General features: G+C 44.5%; 1 protein-coding gene across 4 annotated transcripts in view; it reads right to left on the minus strand.

The window, feature by feature from the left end:
* RUNX2 (RUNX family transcription factor 2) overlaps positions 1-14610 on the minus strand; it is a 148204-nt gene that overhangs the window by 14864 nt on the left and 118730 nt on the right. For 3 of the 4 annotated variants that reach the window (XM_041750747.1, XM_041750739.1, XM_041750734.1), the window contains one exon: positions 9341-13653. The exons of the other annotated variant lie outside the window; for it this stretch is intronic. In XM_041750747.1, coding sequence (XP_041606681.1) covers positions 13175-13653 — 479 coding nt within the window. In that variant the 3' untranslated portion in view covers positions 9341-13174. Of the gene's footprint in view, positions 1-9340; positions 13654-14610 lie in introns of those variants that run through there. 4 annotated transcript variants of the gene reach the window in all.

A 14610-nucleotide genomic window follows, 5' to 3' on the forward strand; every position in this document is an offset into this window, starting at 1 on the left:
GGCCCAGTATGCAACTTTATTGGCTTTTTATAAAGTAGTATATAACAGGTCTTTTTCAATACTATTAGCTGGAGCATGGTATGGAATCAGTGTGCTGGAAGTTCATTTACATGAGTATAGGAAGTTTTTAACAGATTCAGCTTGCCTGAGTTTCTATCAAATGAAAATCGGCTCATAAAAACTAGAAAAATAATTAAGTCTAATTGCTTAACAAAGAGAAAAAGGGAAGATGCTATTATTACAAAGGAAGTAAGAGTCTTCCAGAGAATGAGAATGGGAAGTGCTTGGAAGGAGATGTCCAACCCTTGGCTTCCCCTCATCTATTTACACGGTGTGACCCTGCCTAAGTGATTTGACCTTTCTGGGAGTCCGTTTCTTCACCCTCTACAAAATGGCCATTTTTGCCAATTCTGTGAGAAACAATGGACCTCATTCTCTCTCTTAATGCTAGGCAGACTCTAACTGCACCTCTTAAAACTGCTCTTAATTTCTCCATTCTAAAAACCACTCCAAATCTATAGGTAAGAGTTACTACATGGGCCCTTAACGTACCATCTAGCAGGTAATATATTATTGTCCACTATTAAGGAGGAGGTCAAGAGAGGTTAAGTGGCTTGTTCAAGGTCACACAGTTAGTTAGTAGGGGTTAAGGATCTGGAACCCAGATCTTTTTGCCACTCTCTGCATTCCCCTGTCAAAACACCCCTCAACCCCTCAATGCACAGTTGGCTGCATGGCTGTTGTTACAACCAGGAAGAGAAAATGGAAGAGCAGCCCCTCCCACTTCAACTATATGAAAATCACCCACTTTTTAAACACCAAGCCTCCCATATATTGTGGTGGAAATGAAAGGCTTGCACCACTAAATATAGATGCCAAGTACCTCATAAATACATGAGTATTTTCAGAAATGAGAAATGGGAAATGAAATTGTGGCTATAAGCAGAAATCAAAACTATTTAAATTCTCTCTAAAAACCAATCGCTAACTTTTTAATCTCTGTTGTTGGCAAGCTGAAGCACTCATGAATTTGTCTAAATAAAGATGCCACGACAAACATCTCTTATTGGGATGCATTAACTTAAACAGAGATGTCTTCCAATATGCTCTGTAGTGGTCGTGAGCCTGCCAGCACGTTGCTCTGCCCACAGTAGGTGTTCGATAAATATTTGCAAGAAGGAGGCAGAGTGGGTGACAGGAGAGAGGGCATTTCTGTTCTCTGGGGTTTCAGTAAAATTCCGTATCAGGCGGACTTAAGGAAATACTCTGTAAAATGCTTTAAGAAAGTTGGAGAGAAGCCCTACCTATTCAGTTAAAGAGGTTTAAATGATTTAGGGCTGGGAACACGGATGCCCCCTTCCCAGGCTTCTCCAGGCTGGACACAAGTGTGCAGAACTGGGCACACACACCACCGTCCCATCTCAGGCTGCAGCTAGGTTTCCTTAGGCCTTGGGCCTCCAATCAGCCACCTGCACCACACAGCACTGCCTCTTAGTGATGCCAATTCAGATATGGGGGCCCTGGGTGCTGCCCCCTTGCCAGGTAGTGAGAAGGACCCCTTTCCTCCTGGAAAGAGTCAAAGTTGACAGAAATTTCTTGGCTCAGGTCTTTCTCCCATTAGGTAAGGCCAATACTGCCAAATTAAGTTTGATAATACCTTTTATCAGTAGCAACGTTCACACAAAACTCAACACACCCAGTTTGGAAAATCTTGAGAGAGATTACAGATTAAGGACTGAGGTCCCATAGGGTCAACATTTCTGTTCTGAATGTGTCAATGTATTTTATGTTTATGGTTTATGTGATATAATGTCTCTGAGTTCCTTTAGGGAAGGAGCCCATGTTAAGCCCATTGCCAAACTTAGCCATGAGGTCCAATAGAAAAAGCTTATAAAATATACAGAAAAATATTACTTTCAAAGAGCAACATTTTCAGGGGACGCCTGGGTGGCTCAGACTGTTAAGTGTCCAACTCTTGATTTTGGCTTAGGTCACAATCTCAGGGTCATGAGATGGAGCCCCACTCAGTGTGGAGTCTGCTTACAACTCTCTCTCTCCCTCTGCCCGACCCCCTCCCTCATGCTCTCTCTCTCCTTAAAAAAATTTTTTACTCTCTCAAAGAGTGATATTTTTAAACTGTTAAATAACAGGGTTTTTAAAAGGATTTGTATTTACTTATTTGAGAGAGAGAATACGTGTGAGGAGTGGCAGACAGAGGAAGAAGCAGACTGCCCACTGAGCAGGGAGCCCGATGCAGGGCTCAGTCTAGGACCCTGAGATCCTGACCTGAGCCAAAGGCAGACATTTAACTGATTGAATCATCCAGGGACTGCTAAAATACAACTTCTTAAAAAAGGGGGGCGTGATCCAGGAATCCTGGATCAAGTCCCACATTGGCCTCCCCGTGGGGAGCCTGCTTCTCCCTCTGCCTCTCTCTGTGTGTTTCTCATGAATAAATGAAAGCTCTTTAAAAATAAATAAATAAAAATAAAAACAACTTCCTAAAAAAAGTTGTTCCAACTGGGGCTCCAGCTCTATTGTGTTTCAAACTATTTGAAAATTTTATTTACACCTTTAAAAATAACCATCTTAGTGATTGAGTAATAACAATAGGTACCATCTATTTGATATCTATTATGTGCTAAGCATTTTCCTATCTCATTAACTCATTTGGTTCTCATTATGTAGATAATAAAGGCGATTGTGTCTAAAGTTGTAGCTTAGGAACATAGCCTTTGGAATCAGACTGAGGCTTGAGTCTTAAGGGCTATATAACCTTGGGCGAGTCTGATCCTCAGTTTCCTCATTAGAAACATAGGTATGAAAACAGTACTAACTTCCTCCCAGGCTGCTGGGAATACTGACCTAAGGCACGTGAAATAATTAAGCAGAGCCCCAGGCTCGTAGTCCAGTGTGCAGTGAAAATTAAATATTAAGTCTTACTGTCATTACTTGATCATGCCACCAGTACCAAATACGACTTTCCCCCAAAAGGACATTAAAACAATGGCCTTCAGTGCCATCCTAAGGGGGAAGGAGGTAAATCATCTTCCCGTCTCCATTCCTTTCTCCACAGATGTTCATCCCAGGGAGACCAGGGACAAGTGAACCTCAAGGACAGCTAGAGAAGAACATCGTGAGAAACAGGTAGCTAGCATTGCCGTCGGTGGATCGCAGGGGAGGGCCCAGGAGGATGATGCCAAGAGGAAAGGTCACCCAAGGGACTTTCTGGAACTCCAGTGCACCTCTCCACCTGTTCCCCACAGCCCCCTCTGCTCTCTCCCTCACTCTTCCTGCAGGCCTGGGAGCAAAGCCCCAGGGAGAGATGATCAGAGGACCTGTTGATCAGAGATGAACAGAGCACCCCTGCTCCTGGGGATGCCACCCTGGGTTGGCACGCTGAGATGGCCTGAGCGACAGCAGCCACCCTGATCACTGTCTGCTTTGGTCAGCGGGCTGCCCCCCCAAAAACACACACACAACCCGGAGCCCCCACAGCACCTCTGGCTCTGGCAGTTCCCTGGGAGAGAAGGAAGCAGCATCGTACATGTGTGGCATATTCTAAAACAAAATAATAACTGAGAGGTTTTATAGACTCTGACAGGGGGAAGAAGGGAGTGAAAAAAGATGGAACAAAGATGCCATTTTAAAGTTATTGGCTCGTGTTCAGGATTTCACTATTTTCTATGGCAAGGAGTGAGTAAAAAAAATTCCTCCTATTGATGAGTATTTTTCTACAGTCATTGAAAGCCGGAGGGCTCGGGGCTTCCGACTTTCCCCCTCGGGGCACCTGCGAGCCAGCCCTCTGGCCAAGTCAGGCAAGGGCTGGCGGGGAAGGCCGGAGGCCCAGAGGCCCCCAGCAAGCGGCTCCGAGGAGGACCGGGTGCAGGAGGACACACTGTGTTTTCAGCCCAGATTCTGTGATCTCTCTGCCAAACAGGGGTTTACAAAGCAAAAACCTCCAGAGACTGCTCATACTTTCTGGCTTATTCTCCTGGTGTTCATCTTAACAGGAATCAGCTGTTTGCCTTCTCACTTATACAGCACGTTGCCGAGGAGAATTTAGCATCTGGTCTGGCTATTATTAAAAACAAGAACATCCTGCTCTGTTGGGAAAACAGCACCACTGGCAATAAAAGGACAGAGATCATTTGCATTCAGGATTCCAGGGATATATTTCAGTTCAATATCTGCGCCCCCCCCCCCCCGTCCCCCCCCCCCCACCTCAACGGCTTGCATTTCAAAATCTCCCCGTTGCATCCATCATTTGCATCGCGATCTCTCCCTTTGCTGAACCTGAGACCCAGAGCAGGCTCCTTCCTTTCACTGGGAGGCACGCAGCACTGGGGTGGTGCAAACGCCGATCCGCTCCGCTCCTGCCGTGTGATAAAATTGAACCACCAGAGGAATTTTTTTTTTTTTTTACAACTACGGAAATGAAAAAGTAAACAAGACTGGGACACGGCACTGGTATTTAGGCTCCAGCTTTTTTTGTTGTTGTTTTCGCCTTTTTCTTTTTTTAAGCATCGGGGCTGGGAGCCTGAAGGAACCATATAATATGAAAAACCCTGGGAGGTTTTATTAGCCAATAAAAAAAACTGAGTTCCTATTAACCACTTAACTCCTTGAGAAAGTTCCACACTTGCCTCCCTCCCCGGGGTCCTTCTCTCCCTCTCTGTGCCCAGGAGGCGGGAAGGTGGGCTCAGCAGTCGTGCCCCGCACCACCGGAGCGCACAGGGTATGTTCCAGATGTTGGGGTGGAGAAATACGCTCAGCGATCATCTCTGCACTTCTGGGTTTTTAAAAAATATTTATTTATTCATGAGAGACACACAGAGAGGGAGGCAGAGACACAGGCAGAGGGAGAAGCAGGCTCCCTATGGGGAGCCCGATGTGGGACTCAATCCCAGGACCCTGGGATCACGCCCGGAGTCGAAGGCAGATGCTCAACCACTGAGCCACCCGGGCGCCCCCATCTCTGCTTCTCATCTGTGAAACCACCAATAAAATCTCGATAAGGAGTCAAACTTTCTGTGCCCCCAAATCCACACGCAAAAGGCTCTTGAAAGCCCATATGGCCGACGAGGAGAAAGGTCCCTGTGACTTTCCAGCTCTAAATATGAAATGAGTGTTGGAGAAGACAGACTGGGGCTGAGGCATTCCAGGAAGATGTAATGATGCCGCAGAAGGCTCTTCGCTTTGGGGGGCAGAAGAATTCAGAGAAACTCAGAAACAGAAAGTGAAACTTGCCTGAGCTGCTGCTCTGTCAGAGGTGGATGGAATTATGAAAAAAATAAAAATAAATGACCTAACGTAGGAAGGAAATGATGTCAGAGGAGATTTAAGACATAAAACCGCTGTATTAATTCTGCCACAATTATGCACATCGCGCGGTTTTGTTGTTTGCTTTTCTGCTTATTTTTAAGGAAGAAATTCGCACATTCACCTCAACCCGTCATCCAGCTGGGAGCTCCTGGTTCTCCCATCTCTCAGAGCCCGCTGGAGCTCTGCCGCCACATTCTGGACCACTGGTTCCACCCAGCCTGCTGTATCCTACTTCATTTTCCACATCCCAGCTAACTCTGGTACTCGCGGTTCTCCAGGAGAAATGTCTCACATGGCCTGGGTACAATTTTGTGTTCTGGTCTCAGGGTTGGGCAGACAAGACTACTTCGTGAGGGGCTTGTGTGGAAGAACTTTTGCTTGCTGCCCCCAGACCCCTGCCTTCTTGTTTTACTTTTAGCATTTTGCTCTATGGTCTCAATGTCTTTATAAGGATGACAGGTGAGGAGAAATTCTTCCCTTTCTATTGGCTCTAGAGTGGCATAGAATGGCCTTAGGTGAAAAAAAAAAAAAAAAAAGAGCCATCAAGCTATGAGCTGCGTTGGCCATGCTAAAAACAGAAAACAGGTCTTCAGAAAACCCCACTAAGTGGCCAGACATCACTGCAACAAAACAAGAAAACAAAATAAAATAAGTTTTAAGTATAAGTTAAGTGGGTTTCCAGAAACTTGATCCTTCTGCTTTCCAACTCATTGTGCATGTCTGAACAGCGGGGCCAGTTGAGTCACAAAAAAACTCACAAATAAAAGCTTTACAAAAATAATAACCCCTTCTTAAATGTCAGCTTCACCGTGCTCCTGACATCTCAGGGAGCACCCAGTGTCCCCTGTCCCCTCTAAATAAGCTACATGAAGAAATTGCTTCTTCACCACTTGTGGAATGAAGGCGGTACTCTTTTGTAGGATTTGCAAGGAAAAGAAACACCTGAGACAAATAAGTGCTGTGTCAAGGAGCATATATGTACACGCACGCATGTGTGTGTGTACATTCATGCACACATGTGCACACTACAGCTTTCCCTGAATGGCTGCTCACATACTCCTTCCCATTCCTCTACCTCCTCGCTCCCTCCCTTTAGGCATATGCACAGGCGTACACATGCACACACACACACACACACACCCCTTAGTGTAGTTCCCTTTGCATCTCCAGTGGATCCTTTTCTTTGCTAAACTCATAAGTAGATTCATAGCTTTTTAAAAACTTCCCCTCCAAAGCCTCCCAACTGAATACCCTACTGTTGGGAAGTCACAGAGAGACTTATCGGGGTGCACGGGCATGGAGGTAAGATAGGGAGAGATTCCCTTGCTTTTGCTCAGAGCTCAGGATTCAGATAGAGAGCATCAGCTATCTGTGTACTGGTGCCTACTGGCCTTACTTTCTTAACACCTTCTGCAGGCCCAGGGGGAGAGCCAATAAAGGAAGAGGAGAGGTGGGGAGAGAAGGAAATGGAGTGAGCTGTTGTACCCAGCCCTGTGGGGCAGGCCCACTGTCTCACCACCTGCCTGTTCTCGGAACCAACACCCGGACAGCTCTGACAAGAAGGCATCTTTCCCAGCCCCTGTGGAGTTTGCCTGCGATCTCACAAGTGAACTGGCCCGGGCTCACCGAAACTGTGGCAGGCCGTTGAGGTGTCCCCAGAAAGACTTCGAGCCTTCACAACACAATCATCTTCTCTCAGGCTTCCTACCTTTGTAGATGCCCCCCACACATTGTTTGCTAGAACTGTTCTCTAAAATGATTTCCAAATAATTGGGACGGAGAAGCCAGCTGACTGGATTGTCCAGTTTACCTGATACTCAGGGCAGGGTTGTTTGCTTAAAACAGTCAAGTCAGTGCCTCCGTTTCTGCTGTGGCTTTTGGCTGTGACATGTTACCCACCGGTTTCCTGAGGGAACGAGAAATCGGCTCATGAAGATCTGTAGGCCCTGCTCTCTCTCACTGATTTTGAAGGAGGCCTTCCCCTACCTCCTCTCTTGCCTTTTCAGACTGTTTTCAAATCCCATAAATATAAACATGTGGCTCTTCAACCCCATCTGTAGATAATAACTTCAGGGGGCTTCCTGTTTACATGGCAATACCCATTTCCCAGCCAAATAAACTCTGCAACAGAGAGCTGAGGTGTTTATTGGGCCAGTGTCGGCTGGGATTGAGGTAACAGGAAACACCCACTCTCAAAGCAACGTCTGATGATTAAATATTTGGGGGGCAGGAGGCACAAGGGGTCAGTCACACTGGAGAAACGTCTTTCTTCCTCCTCCCGTCATTTCCAGTGAGAACAGAAGCAGCCATGATAAACATGGTCAAGCCGTCCAGGTCTCACAAAGCCCTACAGCTGTGCTGTTCCCTGGCGGCACAGCCCAGGACGTGAGGAGGAGGAGAGATACGCAGACAGGAAAGCCAGGAGCCCCCTCACAACGCATCCCAACCTCAGGGTGATGTCAGGTGAAGGGATGGAAAAGGTTGATGTGTGTCCATCTCTGGGAAACCCCATAGCCTTCTGCCTGGCTATCCTGTTTTGATGAGCAATGGATTCTCACATCAGTTCTATCAAGAAGGCCTGACCAAAGTATTTAAAGAGAGCCTCTAGGCCACAGTTCTCAATCGAGGACAATTTTTCCTCCTAGGGGACATTCTGGAGACATTTTTCATTGTCATGAGAGGGGCAGTGCTATTGGTGTCTAGTAGGTAGAAGCCAGTGCTGCTGCTAAACTTCCTACAACACGTAGGATGGCACTCCCTACACACACACACACACACACACACACACACACACACACCCCAAAGAACTGTCCAGGCTGAGATGTCAATAGTGCCAAGGTCTAGCCCAATGCCTCTCCATAAGCCAAAAAACTGAGACCCGGAGGAGTAAAAGCAATTTGCCCAACAACCATGCGGCTAGACAAAGCTGGAGAGAGAGAAACAGCCACTCTGCCCAGCCCCCATGCAATGCCTTTTAAAAACACACTGATGTCTAATATAAAGGGATAAATAAATATATATCTTCAAAGAGCTACAAACAAGTTCTCTGGCCTAGGTTTCACTCAAGTGCTTTCAGGATGTCTCTTAGTCTTAGAAATTAGCTGTCTCCACGATTTCTCAATGCCAACGGGGTAAGAATGAGCAGATCTCAAAGGAGGCCTCTACCTCTTAGTGTCATGTGGGCCACTGGCCAGTGCCTGAGCATCTCTGCACCACAGTTTCTGGTCCTTGTTTTAGAACTGTGGTAAGCCAAGGTGGACAGACAGTACAGGACATAAAGAAAGCAACCACTCTATCCCAGGCCCTCAACCTTTTCAAAGGGGAGGGACTTACCAAAAATGCACAATGGCCCATAAGAAAAAACAAAACAAAAACAAAAAACCCAAAAAAACTCCAAACTACAGTTATTCACTAGTAGAATTTTTCTGAGGCTACACCTCTCCAGGCCAAGGTGGTCCATTTTTACTTACCCTTGAGCTTCAATTGACTTGCTTTTTAAGAACCCCAAAGAGATGTGGGAAGGAAAACAGACTATCCCCTATGGCCGGGCTGCCTGAGATCTTCTGACCACGGCCAGGAGTTCACTTGGCAGCCCCTACTCAGGTGCCTAGAGATGAGAACCACGGGACCACGGGGAATGTGGTCTTTATATCTGGACTGGCCCCTCAGTCAGAATAAGGGGCTTTACCCAGGGAATGTGGTCTTTATATCTGGACTGGCCCCTCAGTCAGAATAAGGGGCTTTACCCAAGGATGGGGTGAGCACTCTTTCCTTCAGACACAAGCTGATAAGGAAGTGAGTTCACTGCTAGATCCTTCACCCACGCCTCTGGAGTAGGACAAAACAAGGCAGCAGCACTCACAGAAACATTTTAAGCTCTCCCCGGTAATAGAGACCTCTGTTCTCATCCGGCCCTGGCAAGTCCTAGGGCCAAGAAGTGCCCAGGTGGAGGCAGGAGTAGGCGTCAGACTAGAGGAGAAAACGCGGCTGAGAAAAGACCCAATGTACACACGTAACAAAACCAAAAAAGCCATTTTATTGAAAATTAAATTCAAACTTCAAATTAATATTACAATCATGAGAAAAATGCCAAATAATTCCATTTACAGTTGCAACATACAATACAAATAGTCCCTTTGAAGTTGAAAGTAAACTCATCCACAATCATGGCCTATGGCACAATGCAGAATTTGTACAATATGTGCAGGGAAAGCAGATCTTGGGCAACAGCAATTGGAAAAAAATAAAAATGAAAAGCTTGTATTTACACAAAATGCTACAAACATTTTTGTTCCACAGAAATCTAAGAATGGTAAAGCATATCCAAAAAAGAAAATGGAATTTTTATTCAGAATACCTAAAAAATTACTGTAACTTAATGGTTTTGGCTGATATATTTCAAAGTATGGCATTAAAAAGCAAACAGTTATTTGTAAACATGAAGTAAACAGACACCTAAAAAATTCTCACACAGAAAATATTTCTTAAACGCATTTGTCTTTTTAAGAACAACAAATTCAAGGTTTGGAAGAGTCGTCTTTATTTGTGATTGTTCTCCCGGATGTCATAGAAGTAATTATTGTCTTCACTCATGCTTTGTGTTTCCATGTATTAACCTAGATTCTATGTCAGTCCCTTTCCTGGGAATGGAGGGAACTCTAAGTCAGCACACACATCTCCTGCCCTCCGAGTTTGCAATGGATGGTCCCTAAGAGTGTGGATTTCTCTGCTCATGTTTAAAAGGCTGAGACTGTCTATGGAGCAAATCACAGCTCATCTGTTGAGTCTCTCAGTTCCAGGCTGGATGAGGTCACTTCACTCATCTAAAACCAACACTGTGCTAGCTGTTCTGGAACCCCGACAGAGGTCACAATTCGTGAGACACCTGAACAGATAAAAAGTGGCTGTGTTGGTCATGCTGTAAACTCCAGCGACGTCTGTGCTACATAAAGAACCATGCTCTTTGAACCTGAAGCAAATAGAGTGTTGGCGAGTACATGGCTCCATGGTAGTAGTAGTAAGGCTTTGGTTTGGTCTTCGAAATCACAGATCATACACACGACCCAGTGCAAATTAAGGGTTCAGTTAAAAAAGAAAGGGGGGGGGAGAAAAATTTAATCCCCAGGCAGAAAAAAGGGCAGAATTCTGATCTAAGAAATATGACTTACCCCCTTTGGAGTGGTTGGAGTGAGGGTGGAAGGAAGAAGTGCTTGAATTTTTCCCAAGGAAAAAAAAACTTTTAAAGTGTTTCTGGGTTGCTGCCTGCAGCCACTATAATAACATTTCAACACAAAAGCATCCCTAAAGTCACTTAGTATGTGTACTGTAAACTTAAAAAAGCCCTTTTAACATTAAAAAATAATGTACAAATATAGTACCTTTTTTTAATTAAATAGGGTACAGCTGGCACTGGCGGGAACATTTTTATGTCAATTAATTAAAATTGAAATGTGTAACCAGACACTGGCTTTTTTAAGTGCTGCTGAAACAAACACACATATTTTACACTTACAAATAAATGGACAGTGGCATGCTTCAAGCTACCACACACAAACAATAAATAGTATCAATTACTACTTCCATCTTAGTTAAGTAATAGAAAAGTGGCTTATTTATCTAAGCATACTTGGTATACAACCTTTAGAAGGCAAAGTGTTTTGTTTTCTTTTGTTTTGCCCTTGATTTTTGTTGGGGGGAGTCGGGGTAATTGCAAGGGAGGCCCCCAGCAAGCAGCACAGGTCCAGCTGCCCCACACACCATCCTACGAGGCTCGGCAGCCTATAAAGCGGGCTCTTCCGAATGACTACAGAGGAAGGGTCTCTGGGGGCTAGAGGCAAATCTCTACAAAGTTCTGCTTAGTTGGGGGCACAGAATTGAAAAGAAAGGGGCCCAGACCTGCGGGGGAGCCAGCAGGGATTTGCTGGGTGGTGTCATTAAGTGATCCTTGCTTGGATTAAAGGATTCACGCTTGAGAATTTGCCATGTGGTTGTCAGGAGTGGTCAAAGTGCATCCTACAGGAGGGCTTCTGCTCAAATCCATACACAGTAGTAGACACCAAACTCCACATGGCCTTCCCTTTGCCCAAAAGGGTTGGATATGGGTCCCCACAGCCCATATGTTCCCCTCAGGTCAGCGATCTGCTGGAACTTGCCTGCTACTTCAGATGACCCGGCTCCCAGAAGACAATGACTTAATCTGCTCCTCTAAATGCAGATTCAGTGGAGAGCTGCCAGTGGGGCCTTGGGTAAGGCAAATTCGGGTTCTCCTGACTTACTGTTTGGTAAGGCGGGTTGGTTAAGAATCCCTGGTGCAATTTGGCTTTACTGTACTATGTGTATCATGATTGATCCTTTAACCACATGTGTGGCTTTAAGCTATGTCTTCACTATGAAGCCTGGCGATTTAGAGTTTTGCTTTTTAACTACGAAACCACAGAACATTTTTCTGCAGTTCGATGATTCACTTGTGCTTGTCTTCTTAATGTGACAAGAGTCATCGTTATTCGAAAGAAATTAGGAAACCACATCACTCCAGCATTTCATGCTGATAAAGGGCAACATGAGTGATAGGGGGCTAAGAGTTGGCTTTTAAATCCCTAATTATTGCTTTAAAAGGCAAAGCTGTGTTAGAGGCAATCAAAGATCTGAAAGAACTAAACATAACATTTCCTTCATACATCACACAAACAAGCTACATCTAAAATATTTGGAGATGGACGTATTTTTGAAAATCACATTGTGCCTGGATGAACTGAAATTGCTTAGCAATATTTCAGATATGGCTCTAGCCTACTGAAGAAATTTGTTATTTAATAAAGAGGACTTTTAGAGACCGAAGTCAACATATCAGTACACTAAGAAATGTTTCAAGGGTCCAAATGTCATTAAATAATTATAAATATATCTTTAAAGTTATATGACCATTCACGTTAGCAAGTTACCTCAGATTTTACACATATTCATAATTTAAAAAAAAAAAAAAAGAAAACACACAGCCAAACGCAAACACTATCTATACCATTATGGCTATAATAAGGTATTGCCATTTTGAGTTTTGCATAAAAGGAGAAAGGTGGGGGATAGGGATGGGGGTAGAACGATGGGATTTCTTTTTGGTTAAATGGGTAAAGGAAACAAAAAATGTATAAAAAAAGTAAAATAAAATCATCTATCCTGATCAGTATTTTTTGAAGTCACTTTCTTAAAGTAGGAAAAAAACAAAAGCGAATAAAAACAGAAAAAAAAAAAAAACTGAACCAAACAGTTCAAATGAGAACTTATGGCAAAAGTCTGAAAGCAAAGTTTGGAACAGTTATTCTGAATGGATCAAACTGTAAAGGAAGCATCCATTCTAACTCTTTGCCCTTTACGTGCACCTCGACTGGCTTTGTAAGCTGGTCTGCAGAGTGCACGGGTCCATACACAGCTGCAACCGTGAGGGCGTTGTGGTTTCAAAGCACAGAGAGGAAGCGGCTTTGCTCTTCTTCCTCTTGAACCTGGAGTCCACCTCTCTGAATTGGCATAGGAACAGGTTATTTGTGATAACAGGCCAAACAACAACACAAGAACAAAAATACTTTTTTCCTTTGTTTGTAAGAGTACATTTAAAGTAGAAAACAATCTGAAACCTAAATATGATTGTCTCTCTCTTGGGCCTTTCGCTTCTCAAGATCTACCCTCTCGTGGTTGCAAGATCATGACTGAGTGAGTGAATGAAAAATCTTCTAAAAAATAGGCACTTTGTAGATAGCTAATTGATATACATATATATGCACTCTCTCTATATATGTATATATTGATACATTTGGGACATGGCTCCCGGATACCGCTGGGCCACTGCTGAGGAATTTCAATATGGTCGCCAAACAGATTCATCCATTCTGCCACTAGAATTCAAAACAGTTGGGGAACTGCTGTGGCTTCCATCAGCGTCAACACCATCATTCTGGTTAGGCAAATTTGGATTTAATAGCGTGCTGCCATTCGAGGTGGTGGTGCATGGCGGAAGCATTCTGGAAGGAGACCGATCTCCCCCCGGCACCATGGGGAACTGATAGGATCCTGACGAAGTGCCATAGTAGAGATATGGAGTGCTGCTGGTCTGGAAGGGTCCACTCTGGCTTTGGGAAGAGCCGGGGTAGGGTGGTGGCAGGTAGGTGTGGTAGTGGGTGGTGGCGGACATACCGAGGGACATGCCTGAGGTGACTGGCGGGGTGTAAGTAAAGGTGGCTGGATAGTGCATTCGTGGGTTGGAGAAGCGGCTCTCAGTGAGGGATGAAATGCTTGGGAACTGCCTGGGATCTGAAAAAGGGCCCAGTTCTGAAGCACCTAAAAAATTATAACAGAAGATGGGGGGGAAAAATCTGTAAATATCAATTAAAATAATGAGAAAATTTTTACAAGAAAAAAAAAAAACTTTAGCTTCCCAAAAAGGAACAGCAAGCCACAAATAGACCTTCAAATGCACCGGTCACTACACAGTCTTTTTCTTTTTTTTTCTCCCACTTTACAGTCCTTACATTCTGTACCCCCAGAAAATCTAAAAGGGCTTTAAAAACCCAAACTTATGCTAGGTCTTCTGTGTAAACCAACCCAACACTGATCATATAGATTCACTCACCAGACGTTAAGACTGAATCCTCATTGACCTTTTTCTCTCTTTTTGTTTCTCGTTGCACCTCAGATATTCGAAAGTGATGTTTTTACTAAGTAGAACAAGTTTCTTTTTCTCAACTCAATATAAAGACATCCCCCAGTGATTAACTTTGTTATTGGTACTCTTGGCAGGGCCCCTTCATCAATGAAGGGACTTCAAAAAGATACCCTAAAATGTTCCTATCACTTCTTTGCCATTCTTAAAATCATCTAGAATCTTATTTGATTCTTTATCTTAGTAACAGATGTCAAAACAATCAAACCAGATTGAAATCAAACCAGATTTCAATGTTTTCTGGAACTACATTACTCTTCTGGGGAGCACAGAGGGAGAGTCTAGCCCTTAGGAATTCTCCCGAGGGGCATAAACTAAATAACTAGGTTTTAAAAGTGGAGGTCGGGGGAAGGCTTAGTACCTAAGAATCACTGCCTTACGAGTCTCCATGGGTGACCTGGGACTCACGCAGGCCGGGTGCCAACAGTAGCTTCTGTGAGGCTCCATGCCCAGCAGTGCCAAGTAAGGGAGTGCCTCAGCGTCCATTCACCAGGATCCTCTGCCACTTCCTACAGAATTAGCTCTATGCTAATTCCAAGTGGCACCTGGAGGCAAAGCTGGGTTTGCCCTCAAAT

The sequence above is a fragment of the Vulpes lagopus genome, chromosome 1 (assembly GCF_018345385.1).
Source record: "Vulpes lagopus strain Blue_001 chromosome 1, ASM1834538v1, whole genome shotgun sequence".
Lineage (NCBI taxonomy): Eukaryota > Metazoa > Chordata > Mammalia > Carnivora > Canidae > Vulpes > Vulpes lagopus.